At 44.2% G+C, this 19,171-nt stretch overlaps 1 protein-coding gene across 1 annotated transcript in view; it reads left to right on the top strand.

The window, feature by feature from the left end:
• Positions 1-19,171, top strand: part of Frmpd2 (FERM and PDZ domain containing 2) — a 105,840-nt gene that overhangs the window by 50,460 nt on the left and 36,209 nt on the right. The window contains exons 14-15 of the mRNA XM_013148562.3: positions 4,196-4,381; positions 9,008-9,164. Coding sequence (XP_013004016.3) covers positions 4,196-4,381; positions 9,008-9,164 — 343 coding nt within the window. The remainder of the gene's footprint in view (positions 1-4,195; positions 4,382-9,007; positions 9,165-19,171) is intronic.

Below are 19,171 nucleotides of genomic sequence, written 5' to 3'. Positions count from 1 at the left end.
TGGTTGTTATTTCCATTGTCATGAAAGCAGTCTGCTCGGGCTGGTGACATGTAGAGAGGAAACCAGTCAGTACCAGTCAGGCAGGATGAGCAGAGAAGCCACCATGGAAGCCCTACGGTGAACAGGGTGTGGGAATAGACACTGCTGCTTCATTGTTTACAGGTCCAAGGTGCCCTTGATAATATTATGCACATCCACCTCTGCTTCTGGTCTTTGTATTTTAGTTGTCGAGTGAAGACTTGGGAGCAAACAGACTCATGTCCTTTCCACTCCTGGATCTGAGATGAAACTCGGGCACGTTCCTTACATCAACACAATCTGTCTCCCAGACATATTCTGTTTGTCCCTGGATATTTGTATTAAATCCAAGCATCTAAACATTATTTCATTACAAGACATTGTTCTGAGGGCCTGAGGAGGTCCCCCAAAGAGGTGATGGGAACCTTAACTCATCACACCCATGGAGCAGGTTAAGGTCGTTGACTTCCGTCAGGGGTGTCTTAGTTACTTTTTTCATTGCTGAGACAAAATGCCCCACACCCAGAGTTAAAGGAGGAAAGGTTTATTTAGCTCACAGTCTGGGGAGGTTTCAGTTCATTGTTAGCTGGGTGGACATTGCAGAGGAGAAACTGTTCACAACAGCTAGGAGGTGACAAGGCAAACAGGGACCTTGGCAGCATTTATCTGTCCTTTGCATGTTCTATTTAGAATATAAAGATTATGATGGTACCAAGTCAACCAGTAGACTGACTTAATAATCACCCACCCTTAATCCTAGCATTGCGCCATGACTCAATCATGTACTCTCGATCCAGGCACCTCTGAAGAGGCTCCCCCATGACCACATGAGGCTTTGGGGGGCCATTGGGACACAGCCATAGCAATGGGAAAGCATTCAGGATGTGCAGAGATGGGGTTACTGGGCAGAATTAAAGACGGCAGCAAGTGGCTCTCCAAGGAAGAGGGGCCTCAGGTTGGGGGTGGCTCTGATTGTGCGCTCTTGGGGAGGGAGATCTGGAATTTGTGAATCTATAGCAAAGGGAGAAAATCTCCAGGGCTCAACTTACAGGTAAAAGGTGACGGTCCATTCTATAGATGAAAGACGTGTTTTACAGAAGGCTATATACACAGGCCCCTCAGCTTGTATTTCCTTAACAAAGATTTAGGGATTTGAAAGTGAGTATCCTGGAAAGGAAAGACAGTTGTAACCTTGGGTAGCTTTGTGTCCCGAAGCAGTAGTTTTTCTAAACAATTTAAAAATTATGATTTTCCTTGTATCCTCTCTGTCCAATTTTATTTCCTCTGTCCTACCTCATTTTGCTACATGCAGTAAACGGCAAATGAAAGCATTATTTTCAAATTGGTGGAGCCACATAGGTTTGGCTCCCTGTGATATATAACACTGATGCCACCCCTGTCGTGGCTTTGCATTTGCCTTAGAGTTGTCCCAGTAGGACTCCACGTGCTATTGGAGATGGCATGAAAGGCAAATTGGCATCATTAGGGTAGCAGGAGCGTGCTGGAAGCCAGGGGCTTGGAGTCGTTCTCCACAGCCAGAGTCCTAGTGCAGGGCAGAGTCAGGCAGAGCTGTGCATTGCAAAATAGGCAGGCGAGTCTGGGCAGGACAGTCTCCAGTAATTCCCAAATAACCAGTAGCTGGTTGAGGGTATCATACGTACTAAAACCCTTACTGCCCTCTCTTGAGCCTGGCTATGGTGGTACTTGGTTTTGTGACTACACGAGACTCCGCTTGTGAGTAAAGACCTGCAGCTGGAGGACTCCAAGCGCAGTACAAAACCGTGCTTGAGTACTTTGCAGGGATAACTGGACATGGGAACCCCCCTGAGAGATGAGGTTCCTGGGTAGCAGTGGCCCTTTCTCTGTGACTTCCACAGAGCCTGAGCATAAAACATGGACCCAGAACACACAGATCGTGTCGACTGAAGAATTCACCTTCAGGGACGGATTGTTCAGTTGCCACCATGACTTAATCCTCCTCTTCCCTATTTCCTTCTGTGAAAAAGACAGCGAAACCTGTCTCTTATGATTATTATGAACACTAAATAACAATGAAATAGTGTGTGGGAAATGCTTATAGGACGTTTCATCAGTTTAAGAATCTAGGGATTTCCCTACAACCGATGTATCATATTCCTTTTACTAAAATTAAAAAATAAACAAGTTAATACAAAGCTATTTTAGAAGTAAGGGAGTCTAGCAAGAGCCTCTGTTATGGACTAAAAACTGGTGGTCAGTGTAACACCAACTGAATTAAACCAGCATGATGCTGAGTATAGATAGATGTTCCAGCTGAGGAAAGCTGCCAGTATAAATAGAGATGTGGAGAAGGGGAGCTAGGCGTTGTGGGTTTCTCTAAGTGTTGCTGTTTGAGCCATTGGTTCTCCTGGAGGAGCTCGGCATGACTAGCTTCCCCAGTGTGAGTTCGGCCATTGTCATCAGAGGAGCTCGGGGCCTTTGTTGGTGAGAGTGGCTGTGGTTCACTTTGGGGAGCTCTGGTCCTTACATCGAGCATCGCTTCCTGGCTCCGGAGGGGAAGATGTGTGCTGTTTAATCTCCAGGACAAACTCTCATGCTGGCTTTCTGACATGTACTTGACTGTTCTTATCGATGGAGGACCTCGGGGCCTCCATGTTGCTGAGGTCGGCCGTGATGCTTTTCAGGGCAGCCCTGGTCCTTGTTTTGAGTGTGACTTCTCAGCTCCCGCATAGAACCCTCATCCACCAGCACAGCTCCTTCACCCTGCTAACATAGACTTTCTGGCTTCCGCCACTGACCTTTGGGCCTCCCCAGTGCAGCTCCATAAAACAGACCGTGTGAGTCCTTGTCATGGGCTCTAGACCTCCACTTGGACTTGTGGGAGGCAATGTCACGGGCTCTGTGTCTTCATCTGGACTCATGCAGGACATTGCTGTGGGATCCAGGCCCCTGGCTGAATATTCTGGGTCTTCAGTGTTGTGGACAGATTTCCTGTGCTTTCTTGCATTAACTCTGGGTGACCATCATAAATAATATTATAAATTCTGCACCCTGATTCTAACTGTTCTCCTCACAACCTCTGACTATAACAGCCTCTTTATTTCCATATTGCATGGTTACATTAATGTTTTAAAATAATTTTTTAAAAATATCAAACCAAATTCTTTAAGAGCATTTACCTAATTGTTTTGGAGGTGTCCCTGACCCCTTCCAATGCTAACCACATGCCCATCCTGTCCTTGGATCTGTCAGCACAGGTGCCCAGTAAATCCCATTTTAGTGATGATGACAGCGCGGATGATGACAGTGTCTGGCCTGAATTAAAAGGAAATGACTTGGTGCCCAGAGTGTGACCCACAGTGTATGCAGGCAGTGCCAGCTCCCTGCAGAGACGATTTGTCAGCAGGCGGGGAGGGGTCAGCAATGAGCTTGAGAGAGATGGCGAAGGCTGTGATTTGTGACCATGCTGGAGGTGAGGGAGATTGGCCAAGAAGTGGGCTCTCTGCTGGTGGACAGAGATGGGGGACCAGATCTCACCAAGGAAACCCTTCTGAGAGGGGTTGGAGGTTCCTGGGGTAAGGTGCCCACACTGTGGTTCCAGGTGCATCCTTCCGATGAGACCAGGAGCCTTCTGGGCAGAGGGAAAGGGGAGAGTCCAGGAAGGAGTCGTGACCGCCACCCAGACACAGCAGCCTCTGTGCTGGGTTCATGCGGCAAACTCTAAGGATTTCATTATTTGCTGAGTCTGCAGCTCTGTGGCTGTGGGCGGACCTGGGGCTGTGCGAGCCCCTCTAAGCCTTGTACATGGCGAGAAGGACGTTGGACCGTTAGACTGTGATGCAGCTAGAACATGAATCCCCTCTCTGAGGTGTCCCAGCAGAGTCTGAGTGCTAAAAAAGCTTAGAGTAGAATCATTCTACTGTATCATACACATAAGAACTGTGCTCCAAGGACTTTAGATAATCCACAAATAAAGGATTCCTTGGGTTAAAAAAGGAAAGAAAAATGCTCACAATCAGGTGTGGACTCATTCCACAGACAGAATCTGCTTAGCCAAGAGTCTCCTGAACTTCTTTCAGAAATGGCTCAAATGACTCCACGTGACTCAGCCCATTTCCCTGGGGTAGTTTGAGGCCCATCGTCTTAAATTGGGCTGCCCTTGCCTCTCTCTCCTACCTCGGCCTTTTTTTTGTTCTAGGTCACTCAGCAGCTCCTGGAATATGGGGTTCTGATTCACCAAGTTTTCCCAGAAAAGAAGAGGCTGGAGGAAGAGATGGCCTTGGGGGTCTGCTCCAAAGGCGTCATCATATACGAAGTGAAAAACCAGAGCAGAGTTGCGACCTTATGGTTCCCATGGGAAGAAATCGGAAAGATTTCGACTTATGTAAGTGTGACCCCGTTGATCAGTGACCCCTGCTTCTGTGATCAGCTGCCTGTTTAATGGAGCTCCAGGCCATGCGGCTGTCTCCTGGCCAAGCGTGCCCACAGCCTGGCGTCCGTCTCTCACCCGGGCTCTGAAGCACTGGGGAACGTTGAGCAGACATCTGTCAGGAGGTCTGGGGAGGCGTCCAGGAGATCATGTCTCCTACTGTCCCCTCATGGGCATTTGTGAGGGCCATCAGTTAGCCATCAGTCTACAGGGCAACGCTCTCTCTCTCTCTGGGTCGTTTCCGGAATCTGGGGACCCATCCACGTGGAGAGTGAAGCTGGAGGAGGGGAGTGGGTTTCAGGGGGCATGTGGTCTCTTGGTGTTGAGATTTCCCTTGCACTCAGTGTGCCCACGTGACTGGTCTGTCCCCTTGGACTGAGGGTTTGCTACGTCAGGTGGCCATTGGAAGTTCAAAGGCCTTTAAAAAAAAAGAAGGTCCCTAATTAACGTGCAATGCTTGAAGCCACATTTGCACACTGTTTGGAAAGTATTTATGCCTCCTGAGTGCAGTTACAGCCCGGTCAGCCCTGGCGCCCTGGTAGTGCTTTCTCTGCCTGTCCTGGGGGCTGCCCAGGTCAGCACTGATGTCCTGGTAGTGATTATTGAATTTGTAGTTTTTATTTTTGTTGGTCTATGTTTGTGGCATGCAATGATCACATTCTTCCTGGGGGAGTTGGCACAGATACACATTCAGTGATGATTTTAAGGCAAAATTCTATGACTTTGGCCAGTGGAAAAACTTAGTTTTCTGTTTAATTCTCTCTTATTTAAAATTTTTTCAACTAACTGGATCATTGTTTTTATTATTATCTGATTTAATTTCTGAAGCAGAGTACAGTTGTTGTTTTTTCTCTGAATATTTTTTTTTTGTGCCTTCCATCCTGGCTTTTTAAGTTAATATACAGTCAAAATATGATTTGCAATGGAATTTCCCAATATTCTCACTTAACAATTATGTCTAAAAATAGATAACAATGTAACATAATCTGAGTTCATTGAAGTGGCCTGCCTGTATATTATCAGGAAACTGATGTTTCATCAGACTTTTTAAAAACTAAATTTATATATAAACAATATTTATGCTCATAAAATTTTCAGACTTTTATTTGGATTACTGTAAGAGATTTGAAGAATTTGAAGCTTTTTATTTTTATTTTGTTTAGTTCCAGGAATCAAACTCAGGACCTTGTGCTTGCCAAGCAGGTGCTTATGCCGCTGAGCTGTGTCCCTGGCCCGGAATGTGAATATTAAAATAATCCAATCCTGATTCATTATTTCTTGTATTCTTCACTGCATGCTTCATAGTTCAAAATTTTAACATCATTTATTTTAAAACATTTATAAAACGCAGATACCTCAAATAGTAATTTAAAAAAATATAATTTTTTAAAGCTGAAAAGTTCAATAGTCCTTTTATGGAAGTGCTTTTCAATATAAATTAGTTTAATTTTTACAGCTCTTTAATTTCCTCACCCCCAAAGAGAATTTCTTGGGGTGTAATCATGCTCACAAGGCAGATGCAGCGCTTTATAAAACCTGTTTAATTAGGGTTCCCTCCGCTGGTGTTCGGCTGCTTTCTCGCTGTGAATGGCTCACTTCAAGGGACTGTCATCCCACGGGCCTGTCCCTGGCTGCTCACCCCGACTGGGCAGCGGCTGTAGAAGCCCCTTGGACCTTTTATACTTCTGCGAGCACAAGCTCAGGGCCTCTGGGTAACAGGAGGATGAGCACAGGAAGCCAGTTCCAATTTTGTTTATCAGCAGCAGAAGCCAAGATGCTTCCAGTGGTCACAATTATTCATCTTGCTGGCCTGCACGGAAGCAGCAGGACAAGAGGATGATGCCACCGTCAGACAATAGGATTCTCAGGTGTGCTGGCAGCTACAGCCCAGACACGTGGCCTGATGATTCATGGAAGTGTCCCTTCCAGAGCGAGGAGCCCAACCACATTGGTAACCATCTTGGTTGTTAGCACTGGTTAAAATCTCCAGCGAGAAATGCAGGGTTCAGTGGAGACACATGTGCAGGGCATATTTAGGGAGAAGGGTACCAAGGCAGGAGGTTGGCAGGTGCCAGGTCGACCTGGGGAAGCTTAATGACTCAGAGAGAGAGAGAGTCCTCTCAAAAATGAAAGATAAAGATGCCTGGGGGAGATACTCAGTGTTAAGGCCCTGGGTTTGATTCCCAGTATCGAAAAACACCAAAAGGATACAAAGTTACGGACACAAACTGCCCCACGGGAGGGAATACTTATTCAGAATGAGAAAAAAAGGGCAGTTTAGGATTTTAAAAGTCTGAACAAGAACTGGACAGATCACAGCAGCCAAAAAGCACCTTTTATTAACTCGCTAACAAGTTACACCTGTTATGCTTTACTCCTTTTCAAAGTTTTGACAGCGTGTTCTTTGGTTGTCTTCTTCATGGGAAACACTTTTGCAAGAAAACTTTCTCTAGGGAGAACCGAAACACATTCAGCCTTTCTCCTGGTGTGGCTGCGTGAAAGTTGGTTTTATTCTGGAGAGCGGGCGTGAAGCAGCTCTTCCTGGTGTTTGCTGTAGGTTTCTTTGCTACAAATGCAGGGCGACTTTTATTTATTAGTGCGCGTTTGGGGTACATTTTTCATCCCCTCCTCCTCCCTCCATCTCTTGATCCCTATTTTCTGTTATTGAGCTCTTTCTCTATAATTTGGCTTGTCCATATACAAGAAACCGTGTGATATTTAAGCTCATGTGTCTGATTTATGTTACTTAACATTGTGCTCTCAAAGTGCATCTGGTTTCCTAAATGACTCAAGTTTATCCTTCTTTAGGGCAGAGTAGTACTCCAGTGTGTGTACACCACAATTTCTGATCCACTCATCTGTTGGTGGGCATATAAGCTGCTTCTAAGATTTAGCTTTATGAATTGTGCTGCTATAAACATGTATGTATCATTGCAACGCGATGTCTTTAACTCTTTCAGGAAGATACTTAGAAAGGAAATAGCTGGGTCAGTGGAATTTCTAATTTAATTTTCTGAACAATCTTCATACTAATTGCTATAGTGGTTGTACTAATTTGTACTCCTTCCAGCAAAGTAACAGGGTTCCTTCTCTCCCATCACTTCAGTGGTATTTGTTATTATTTGGTTTTTTTGAGGATGCCCCTTCTTTCTGGGATGAGGACATTTAAAAAAAAGTTATGTGTTTGTGTGGTTCTGGAGGTGGAGCTCAGTGCTCTCCACCTGGTAGGTAAGCGCTGTACCACTAAGTTACACCTCCAGCCCCAAATGCAAGAAATGTAGCGTGCATTTTGTGTGATTCCCTTTAAAAAGGGGGAAAGTCCTATGCTGTGTATTGATAATGAGCTGTGTCCAGTTATAGAGCATATTCTTGATGGGACAGACCCTCACTGATTAGCTGTTCTTGAGAACTAAATGACAGTTTTCATGTCTGACGATTGCATCAGTTTTTCCCCAGAGAGCTCCTGGCTCTTTGTCTCTCCTGCTCCTTCAGGGGCTGGGCACTGTAGGGCACGGTCAGTTTCCTAGGTTGCTGGCTCTGTACGTGGGTGAGCTGGCTCAAAGGAAGGGGCAACAAAGAAATCATTGCAAAACAGACCGCATGATATGCAGATCCTTGTAAATCTAAGCCAAACGCAGCCCCATCTCAACCCTCTCCTTGGGGGAATCTGTTCCCGTGACACCCAGCACTAACCACCCTGCGTGTTAGAAAGGTCCCAGAGACCTCCCATTAGGTGCTCACAGGCTCTACCAGTCCCAGGAGTGGCACCCTGGGGGCCAAGCCTGTGACATGTGGGCCTCTGGTGGACATTTGGGCTCCAAACCCTACCAGAGGGAAAGGGGAGGGCAGGAAGCCAGGGGCTTGGCTGTGGTGACTGGGATCGGGGTGCAGGAGAGGTTTGCACGAGGGCTGAGCACCCTGAGTCTGGAGCTCCTCATGGTCTTGTTTACAGAGCAGCTTGCATGCGGGCAAGTTTGCCTGCAGATACGAGTTTCCTATTAAGTGATGTTGTCTTGGTGCTAAATAAAAGCCAAATCCACTGCGAGTGCTGTGTTCAGTTTGCTTTATCTATTTATAGACAGGGTCTCACTGTGTAGTTCAGAATGAGCTCACTAGGTAGCCCAGGCTCACATTCATCTTACGGCAACCATCCTGCCTCAGCCTCCCGAGTGCTGGGTTTACAGGTATGTGCCAGCCACCACGCCTAGCTCTGGTTTGAAGTTTGTGCCAAGAAATAGCGTGTTTATATCTCTGTCTGGCCTTGGTTCCTCAGGGTGCTGTTCTGCGGAGAGTTTCAAAGAAACCTTGCTCTGTGTGTGTGTGTGTGTGTGTGTGTGTGTGTGTGTGTGTGTGAATGATTCTTTCTCTTCAAATTTGTTACAGTTATTACATTTTTGAAAGCAACTTGGTTATATACAAATTTTACCACTGAACAAACTCAATAGGAAAACTTGCAGCCTGTGTGAGAGTGTGGCGGTGTGCCCTGCCCAAGGGTATTAGTGTCATAGAACTCTGGCTTCCTGTGTGCCCATGGGCAGGGGACACGGGCAGGGTACCAACCTCTGTGTCTGCTTCCTCCAGCGAAAAAAACTCACCATCACCAGCAGCCTCACCGGGAAGAAGCACACATTCGTCACGGATTCAGCCAAGACCTGCACATATTTACTGGGCCTCTGCTCTGCCCAGCACGGCTTCCACGCGCAGACAGGCTCCGGGCCGCCTCCTCGCCTCTCAGCTGGTGAGCACACGCTTCCACGTGGTCTTCCTCCCACGAACTTATCGGTGTGAGCAGACAGAACTGTTAAAAAGTTATAGAGTGTTAGACAGAGCTACAATAACCATGAAGTCTATTTTTTCTCGGATTGCCAGGCGCTATTAAAATCAATATCCATAGCAAAACCATGCCATGGTCCCCGGGTGTGGTGGGGTTAGATATCAAAAGCCTTGGAAAAGTTTATGTTCTCTTGCCCTGGTCGTTTTAGCTATAGACAGATATTTACTCCACAGTCATAAAAGCAGGGTGTGGATGCTGTTCGGGGTGTTCCCTGGAGAACTGCTGATAGCAGGGAGCATTTGGAAGCAATCTAAATTCCTCCAGTGCAAGACTAGTGGACCCCATCGCAGAACATCTGCAGAGAAAGTGGGTTTTGCAGAACGCTGATACGTAAAACTGCGCATGCGCTAACACCAAGGGAGCGGAAGCAGGGTCCAGCTGGGTCCAGCTCGGTCTGATGGAACATTCTCTCGGATGGAGACGTTCATACCCTTTGGTTCCGGGGGCCACCAGCACCATGTACCTGTGCTGGTGGCAGCAGCAACCAAAGAATTAAATCTGTGATTTTATTTCATTTTTAGTGATTCATATGTTTTGAGTTTTATCTTATTTTTTCCTAGCGCATGTTCGCAGCACATCAGGATTGCATTCCTTGTGGGGGCTGGTCTGTGTGCATAGCGCATCTTCACGCTCCCTTCCCCTCCCCACTCCTTCCCAGCTCCTTTCCTTTCTCGGTCCCCTGTCCCCTTTGCAAAAGACCCATCGTCCTATATCCTGTTAGCTGGTTTCCATTTTTGCGCTTTAATTTATATTTCGGGTCTGAGGTAAGAGAAGCCAGGTGATGTTTAAGCTTGATGATCTGAGTGTTCCTCATGGAACACAACAGACTCCAGGGGCCTCTGTTCTCCCACAGATGGCTCAGCCTCATCCTCCTTTAAGGCCCAGTGGCCACCTGGGCCACCTGGCCTGGACAGCTCAGGTGCACCTGGCTACTATCACGTGTTGTAAACAGGAAAGAAAACCAGAAAGGAACAGCCCTGGGACGGTTATTTCCTTGGGGAGTGCGGCTGCCAGCATCTGGTCTTTGCTCTCGCTTACATTTCTCAGTGTTTATTAATCTTTTAGCAGTGGACATGCATCACTGGCCTAATTAGGAAAGACGCTATTGGTTAGAACATGGCCACGCATCAGACCATTTAATATTTACGCGGGGAATGCCAGGGAGCTGTCTTCCCTTGTTGTTTCTGTCCCCCTCATGTTGCACTAAGTACTGATGCGATTTGTGTTCAAAGGCACTGTTTTCTCAAACTCCAGTCGCCCAGCAGCCTGACAGGCTAGAAGCAGCGTTATGGGGAGGAGCAAGCGGGGAGCCGGGGAGCTGGCTTTTTGCCTGTATCTGGGCGCTGGGGCTGAGCCTTGTGCCTGCCTGCTTTACCCCTGTGCTGTGGCCTCATAATGTGCATGGACTTCAGCTTAGGGAGACTTGGCTTTGGGTGCTAACTTTATCATAGGTGCTGTTGAGCCCTGAGCTCATTTCTTCCTCTGTCGTGAAAGTGCCCTGTGCGCACTGTGGGGAGTGTGTGGCCCGCAGTGTGTGTGTGTCCCTGGGAGCTCGCTAAGCATGCAGGAAGCCAGCCCCACTCCAGATCTGTGGGGTCCGAATCTGCACTGGAGAAAGGGCCCAGGTGATCTTAGTGTCCCTAAAGGTTGGAGAGGGGGTGGCTGGGACAGTGGCTGTGGACGCCAGTGAGAGCCTGAGTACTCTGGCCAACAGATTGTGCGGCTCGCCAGCGGGGCAGCGTGGGCCACAGGTCCAGCTGCTGGGCAGCGGGCCCACCCATGGGGGCTGGTTGAGTGGCAGCCTAGTCCACTGGGGGTGATGTCACAGGTTCTGAGTACCAGCCCATGAGCTGACTGGGAACAGAACCGCTGAGCATCAGATACAGAGCTGAATGCAGAGGCCACGGGCAGTAGGACCAAACATGCCCAGACGTCTCAGGGGCACACCGGGAGCTGGCACCAGGACACCACCTGGGAGCTGCGGCTGGAGCCGAGATGGCACCTGACCGCCCTGCTGCTGCAGGACGCAGTGCAGGGCCCCATCCAGGGGGCTTTTGTCGCTGATTTCGTGGCCCCAGACATCTACAGACTGCTGAGCCCTCTTTCAAAATGAGCCCTTCCTGCTCCGTTTTGTTTGTTTCTTAGTTGCAAACGCCACCGTCTTAGGAGTGTTCGGGAATCTAACGGAAGGACTCGCATAGGTGATGGCGATTTCCTTCGCCTTTAAAGACTTTCCACCAGGGAGCTGATGCAGACAACACTTTCTCTTACCCTGTTTTCAATTAGAACATATTTGCAGGACACACTGCCTGCGGGCATTGGGGGGTGCTGGTACGTGCACGTCCTGGACCCCATGTGCCCCCGCCCCCATCTGCCACAAGATTCCCCCTTCCGTTCACCAAGGATCTGTCTCTCTCTGTTCCTTTAATCTTTGCTTTGGCACTTTAATTTACTTGTACTCTGGGTTTCCTATGTGAGAGAAACCTTGAGCTATTTAAGCTTCCGTGTCTGACTTCTGGCTCTTAACACCGTGGCCTCGAGGTGCATCCATTTCCTACAAATGTCTCAAGCCTGTCCTTCTTCATGGCAGAGTAGGTCTCCCTGGGTGTGAATACCACGTTTTCTTTCTTTTTTTTTTTTATTTAAGAGGAAAAAGAGAAAAACACAAAACAAACCAAAGCGGCGTAAGGGTACACGCAATACAGAACTACAAAACAAAACAAAACAAAAAACCATAACAGTAAGAAATTACCTGCTAGTAGATTACACACTATTTTCTTGAAAATAGTTCCTCAAATCACAGTATCAAAGAACACAAGGTGGACATTCAAACAGGGAGACTGCAAACAGCTGTGTTCAATGTTCCAAAAACATTGATAAAGTCAGCTATTTAACACCCCCAAACACACTTGCTGTTATATCCGTTAGAGCTCCTTTTCTTTTTTTTTTTCCCTCTCTTTTTTACAACAAAATTTACACATCTTGGATTTTATTACTCCTTAGTGCTTATTACTTTCTTTGGGGGGGGGGGAGAATACAGTCAAATATGGCAAAACAAAGCTGTCAGTCAATACCAAGGATAGACATAGCACATGGTGTAGAACAGAGTACAAGTTTATCAACAATGGTTATCAACGTTGTCCCTTGTTTCCTTAAAAAGAATTGTCTATCTTATTAGATATTATAAAGTTGGACAAAACAGTAGAGAACAAGACCAATAAAACTTAGGCATTGTAAACATTACAGGACTTCCAAAGAAGACAGTAGTCAAACCAGAATGGGTATCTTAGTGAATCTTATTGTCTTCAAAGTAGTTGCCTATGTCTTCAAACTTGATACTATCATATAGAATGGAACAGAGTCTAATCAGTCAAAACAAGATCGTGGGAGTACTACAGGACTTCAAAACAAGTTAATAGGCAATCGAAAAGAGTTACTATTTATATATCCTAAATTTTGAATTTTTTCTTTAATTAAGACAAACATAAGAAATGACTAAATAATTTTTTTTTGAGACAATAAGGGGGAGATTGAGATAAAACAGGACATAACAATATAACAATAGAGGTCACAGCATGACTGTTTCAATAACCTAGTACTTCACCACCTTATAACCTGACTTAATAGTAGTTACCATAGTGTTTTTTTCCTTGAAATATTTGGGTAAAACTTCATATACTCTAGCTTCAAATATTTTCATATCAAGAAGCCCAGAATAAAGCCTTTCTAATTAATGAGTGAAAACTTTATAAGGCTTCAAGGCCACCTAATGGGGAATCATGATTACCACATATTTTTATATATTTGAATCATTACTTACATTAGGGAAACTATTCGGTATTCACACATGCGAGATTGATTTATTTCACTTATGAGTATGGTCTCAAGCTGCGCCCATTTATTGATAAATATCTCAATGTGATCCTTCTTTATAGCTGAATAATACTCCATTGTATAGAAATACCACAACTTTTTTATCCATTCCTCAGTTGATGGGCACTTGGGTTGTTTCCAAGATCTGGCGATTACAAATTGTGCTGCTATAAACATAGGTGCACAAATATCACTGTGGTATGATGCTTTCAGTTCTTCTGGGAATATGCCTAGAAGTGGAATAGCTGGAATAAATGGGATTTCCAGTCCCAACTTTTTGAGAAATCTCCAGACAGATCTCCACAAAGGCTGTACCAGTCTACACTCCCACCAGCAGCGCAGGAGAGTTCCTTTTTCCCCACAGCCTCTCCAGCATTTGTTGTCGGTTTTCTTGATCCTGGCCATTCTTTCAGGAGTGAGATGGTATCTCAGTGTGGTTTTAATTTGCATTTCTCTAATGACCAATGATGATGAGCATTTTTTCATGTATTTATTTGCCATTTGCATTTCTTCATCTGAGAATTGCATATTCATCTCAGATGCCCATTTTTGGATTGGATCTTTGAATTTCGGAGGTCTGAGTTTCTTTAATTCTTTGTATGTTTTAGACAAGAGTCCCTTGTCTGAGAGAGAGTTCACTAAAATCTTTTCCCAGTTTGTGGGTTTTCTTTTCACTATGCTGGAGATTTCTTTTGACATACAGAAACTTTTTAATAAGAAGTGGTCCCAGTTATTGATTCTGGGAAGTATTTCCGTGTGGTTTGAGTCCTGTTCATGAATTCTTTACCTACTCCTATGTCTCCAAGGTTTCTACATATTTTGTCTTCCAATAGATTTAGTGTTTCTGTTTTAATATTCAGATCTTTGACCCATTTACATTTTAATTTAGTACATGGTGATAGACATGGGTCTAGCTTTAGTTTTCGGCAAATGGAGAGCCAGTTTTTCCAGCACCATTTATTAAAGAGACTGTCGTTCTTCCAGTGAACCTGCTTGGCTCCTTTATCAAAAATAAGGTGGTTGAGTGTGTTCGTAGTTGTGGTTGTATCTTCTAATCTATTCCACTGATCTTCAGCTCTGTTTTGATTCCAATACCATGTTGATTTTACTACTGTTGCTTTGTAGTATAACTTCAAGTCAGGGATTGTGATGCCTCCTGCTTTGTCTTTGCTGCTTAGAATTGCCTTTGCGATTCTAGGTCTCTTCTGGTTCCAGATGAAATTTAGGAGTGATTTCTCTAGATCTATAAGGTATGTTGATGGTATTTCTATTGGGATTGCATTGAATCTGTATAACAGTTTTGGGAGAATGGCCATTTTCACAATGTTTGTTCTTCCTATCCATGAGCAAGGGATGTCTTTCCATTTTCTGAGATCTTCTTCAATTTCCTTTTTCAGTGTATTATAATTTTCACTGTATAAGTCTTTCACTTCTTTCGTAAGAGTAATTCCTAAATATTTCATTTTTTTGCTTGCTAATGTGAATAGTCCAGTTTCTCTTATTTCCCTCTCTGTGATTTTGTTGTTCGTGTATAGGAATGCTATTGATTTCTGAGTATTGATTTTGTATCCAGCCACATTACTGAATTTATTTATTGTATCTAAGAGTATGTCAATGGAGTTTAGGGGGTCTTCTATGTAGAGTATCATGTCATCTGCAAACAATGATAATTTAACTTCTTCTTTTCCTATCTTTACCCCTTTTATTTCTCTTTCTTGCCTAATTGCTCTGGCTAGTACTTCCAGTACTATATTAAATAGGAGTGGTGATAAAGGACATCCTTGTCTTGTACCCGATTTTAAAGTAAAGGCTTTCAATTTTTGGCCATTTAGTATGATGCTGGCTGTTGGTTTGTCATAAATGGCCTTTATTATATTGAGGTAAAGACCATTTATTCCAATTTTCTGTAAAGTTCTTATCATGAATAAGTGTTGGACCTTATCGAAGGCTTTTTCTGCATCTATAGAGATGATCATGTGATTCTTATTTTTGGCTTTATTGATATGGTGGATTACATTTATTGATTTGCGTATGTTGAACCATCCTTGCATTCCTGGGATGAATCCCACCTGGTCATGGTGTATAATCTTCTTGATGATTTGCTGGATCCTATTTGCCAATATTTTATTGAGGATTTTTGCATCTGTGTTCATTAGGGAGATCGGTCTATAGTTCTCTTTTATAGTTGGGTCTTTCTCAGGTTTTGGTACTAGAGTAATATTTGCTTCCAGGAATGACTTAGGAAGGATTGCTTCCCTTTCAATTTCATTGAATAGTTTGAGGAGTGTCGGCATTAGGTCTTCTTTATATTTCTTGTAGAATTCTGCAGTGAATCCATCTGGGCCTGGGCTCTTCTTGGTGGGCAAGGACCCAATTACATTCTCAATTTCATTAGCAGAGATTGGGTTATTCAACAGTTTTATATCCTCTTGATCTAGCTTTGGTACTTCATATGCTTCTAAGAATCTGTCTATTTCTTCTGTGTTATCAAACTTTTGAGAGTAGAGGTTTTCAAAATAGGTGTTGATGATCCTCTGTATTTCTATTGGGTCTGTAGTGATTTCTCCTTTTTCATTTCTTATTGCATGAATTTGAGCTTTTTCTTTCCTTTTTTTAATAAGGTTGGCTAGGGGCTTATCGATTTTATTTATTCTTTCAAAGAACCAACTCTTTGATTCGTTGATTCTTTGGATTGTTTTCTTAGTCTCTATTGCATTGATTTCTGCTCTGATTCTTATAATTTCCTCTCTTCTTTTGGCTTTGGGCTTGACTTGCTCTTCTTTTTCTAGCTGTTTGAGGTGTAGCATCAAGTTATTTACTTGTATTCGTTCTGTTTTCCTGATGTGGGAACTCAGTGCAATAAATTTTCCTCTCAGAACGGCTTTCATTGCATCCCACAGATTCCGGTAAGTTGTATCTGTATTTTCATTTTCTTTTAGGTATTGTTTAATTTCTTCTTTAATTTCTTCTGTGACCCACTGATTACTCAAGAGTGTGTTATTTAGTTTCCATGTGTTTGCGGAATTTTTGCAGTATCCTTTGTCATTAATTTCTAATTTCAGAGCGCTATGATCCGATAATATGCAAGGGATGATTTCAACTCTTTTGCATTTGCTTAAATATGTTCTGTGAGCTAATATATGGTCTATTTTAGAAAATGATCCATGTACTGCTGAGAAGAATGTGTATTCTGATGTTGTTGAGTGGAACATTCTGTATATGTCTATCAAACCCATTTGTTCACAGGTGTGATTCAGTTCTGTTATTTCTTTGCTCATTTTCTGTCTGGTTGATCTGTCCCTTGGTGTCAGTGGTGTATTAAGGTCTCCTGTTACAATTGTGTTACTGATAATTTGAGTTTTCATTTCTGTTAATAATTGTTTTATATAACTGGGTGCTCTGGAGTTTGGTGCGTATATATTTAAGATAGTTATCTCTTCCTCTTGGAGTTTTCCCCTTACGAGTATGTAGTGACCTTCTTTGTCCTTTATGGTCATTGTTGGTTTAAAGTTCACGTTGTCTGCAAACAGAATGGCTACTCCTGCCTTTTTTTGGATTCCTGCTGCATGAAGAATTGTTTTCCATCCTTTGACTTTCAGTCTGTGAGTATCTTTCTGAGTTAGATGGGTTTCCTGTAAACAGCATATGGTTGGATTTTGTTTCTTGATCCATTCTGCTAGTCTGTTTCTTTTGATTGGTGCATTGAGACCATTTACATTAATGGTTATTACTGTTAAATGCTGGTTAATTGTAGGAATGTTATCTCTCTGCTGTTGCATCTTTGTCTTTCGGTTCTGTTTAATTATTTGCTTTGCTTAGTGGTTTTTTCCTTTGTGTATCTAAACTGTCTTTCAATATTTTTTGCAGGGTTGGTTTGGTGTTCATGAAGTTCTTCAGCTGTTCTTTGTCATGGAAGTATCGTATTGCACCATCTATTTTGAATGATAGTTTTTCAGGATATATCAGTCTTGGTTGGAAATCATTTTGCTTTAGGATCTGGAATACTTCACTCCATGCTCTTCTTGACTTTATCGTTTGTGCTGAGAAGTCTGCTGTGATTCTGATAGGTTTTCCTTTATAAGTGATTTGTCTTTTCTCTCTGACAGCTTTTAATAATCTATTCTTGTGTTGGATTTCTGGGATGGTGATTATTATATGTCTGGGTGTAGTTTTATTTTGGTTATGACTGTTTGGAGTTCTATATGCTTCACTGATCCTGATGTCAGTTTCTGATCTCATGCTTGGGAAATTTTCAGCTATTACTTCTCTAAATATCCTCCTGACATCCTTCATGTTGTCTCCCTCTCTTTCATTAATCCCTATCATTCTTATGTTATTCTTCTTTGCATCGTCTTGCAGTTGTTGAATTGTTGTTTCCTGGTTCCTTGTTATTTTCAAAAGATCTTTCCTTTCCTGTTCACTAGCTGCAATCCTGTCTTCAAGGTCTGAAATTCTATCTTCACTTTCATTAAGGCGGTTTTTACAACTTTCAGTGGAGTTTTTTATTTCCTGTATATCTCTGTGCATCTGCATTATGTATTCTGTTTGTTTCTTATATTGCTCGTCTAGGGATTCTATCTTTTTGTTTAGTTCCTCCAATTTTTTATCTGTGTTTTCTTTAGATATATTTAGAATCTCTTTCATTTCTTTTATCATTTCTTCTTTTATCTGGGAGATTATTTCGAGTTTGAATTTCTTTAAAGCTTCCTGGAGTTGCTTGTCAATTTCAGTGGCTATTGGAATACCACGTTTTCCGCATCCATTTAGCTGTGGATGGGCATAGACAGAGAGAGACAGTTGTGTCACTATAAACACAGGTGCCCATTTTCAGTGACCGTGTAGCCAAAAGCTGCCACCTCCCAGTGTTCTCCTGCTCAACCCTCCCTCCCCATGAGCCCCTCTGCCATGGTCTTTGTCTTGTTAAATCAAACCACCCATCCACCCACTTTTTAGGAAGCTGGCAGTGTGGCCCTGCACCACCTTTCTACCCCACCTGCCACCAGGTGCTCCCACTGGGACTCACATCCTTTGAATGTCCTTTGTCACCTTCAAAGTGGCCTCTAGAAAGAACCCATTCAAACATGTTTTTCTGCAGTGAGAAGCTGTCAGCGGAGCTGTGCTGCCTGCAGAGACAGGTTCACATCCCTCGGGGTGACGAACCCATCGGGCTCACCCATGTGGCCCCAGCCCCGGCTTTGATTCTTGCCCTCTGGTGGTTGTGCGTGCTACCTTGATCTCCGGGACATCACATCAGGACTTCTGGGTTGCAGGGCCTCTGGACTCAGCAGCCTCTACCTGGGAGGCTCTTCCTAACCCTTCTAGGCCCAGTCTAAGGACCTGCGCCCTGGAAGGCATTCCTGGTCAGCTGCGCCCGGAAGCCCCTGTCTGATAGGGTGGGCACTGCTTTGGTCAGACCCGTGACTTCTCCACCCTAATATTCTCCTGTTTTTATCCATGCGTGTATTCCAGGGACTGGGAAACCCTTCGGGCAGGAAGAACATCCCTGCAGAGAGATGGTATGGGCGGGGCAGTGCTGGCCCAGGGTGATTTGGGAACATAATGACACCATCATCCCCCTGTTTTGAGAGTTTGCTGTTCATATTTAAGCTTTGCAAACAGTATTGTGATGTGCATCACCAGAGGGAATGCTTCCCCGCAGCTTGCGTTTTCCGTGAGTCCAATCTCAGGGGCGTCATTATGGGGTACAAGAGCCTGGCGTTTTAAGGCCCTTGTTGTTTCCAAGCACCGTGTCTGGGTTTCATGTCTGCCTGATTCCTTTTGTCCCCTGGGAGTAGAAGTCACTGTGCCTATCTCTGCTCTCTTGATAGGGAAAAGCAATTTCTCACTGTTGCTTTGCTTGGCATTTCTTTGATTGTCGAGAAGCTGAACATTTTCCAAACGTTTCTTTGCCATTCTTCCGTGAACTGTCTCAGTGGCTTGTTACTCTGTAGTTGCATTTGTTCCCTGGGGAGAAAGAGGCCACGCTGAGCTTTTCAAGTGTCTCACTTGGGGACTGACTGACTCGGGCAGGACCTGTT

Source organism: Cavia porcellus, unplaced genomic scaffold, assembly GCF_034190915.1.
Source record: "Cavia porcellus strain 051 isolate PalLab524CR breed Dunkin Hartley unplaced genomic scaffold, mCavPor4.1 scaffold_23, whole genome shotgun sequence".
In the NCBI taxonomy this organism is placed as follows: Eukaryota; Metazoa; Chordata; class Mammalia; order Rodentia; family Caviidae; genus Cavia; species Cavia porcellus.
Note: the sequence above shows the minus strand (reverse complement) of the source record. Positions and strands in the feature narration are given on the sequence as shown.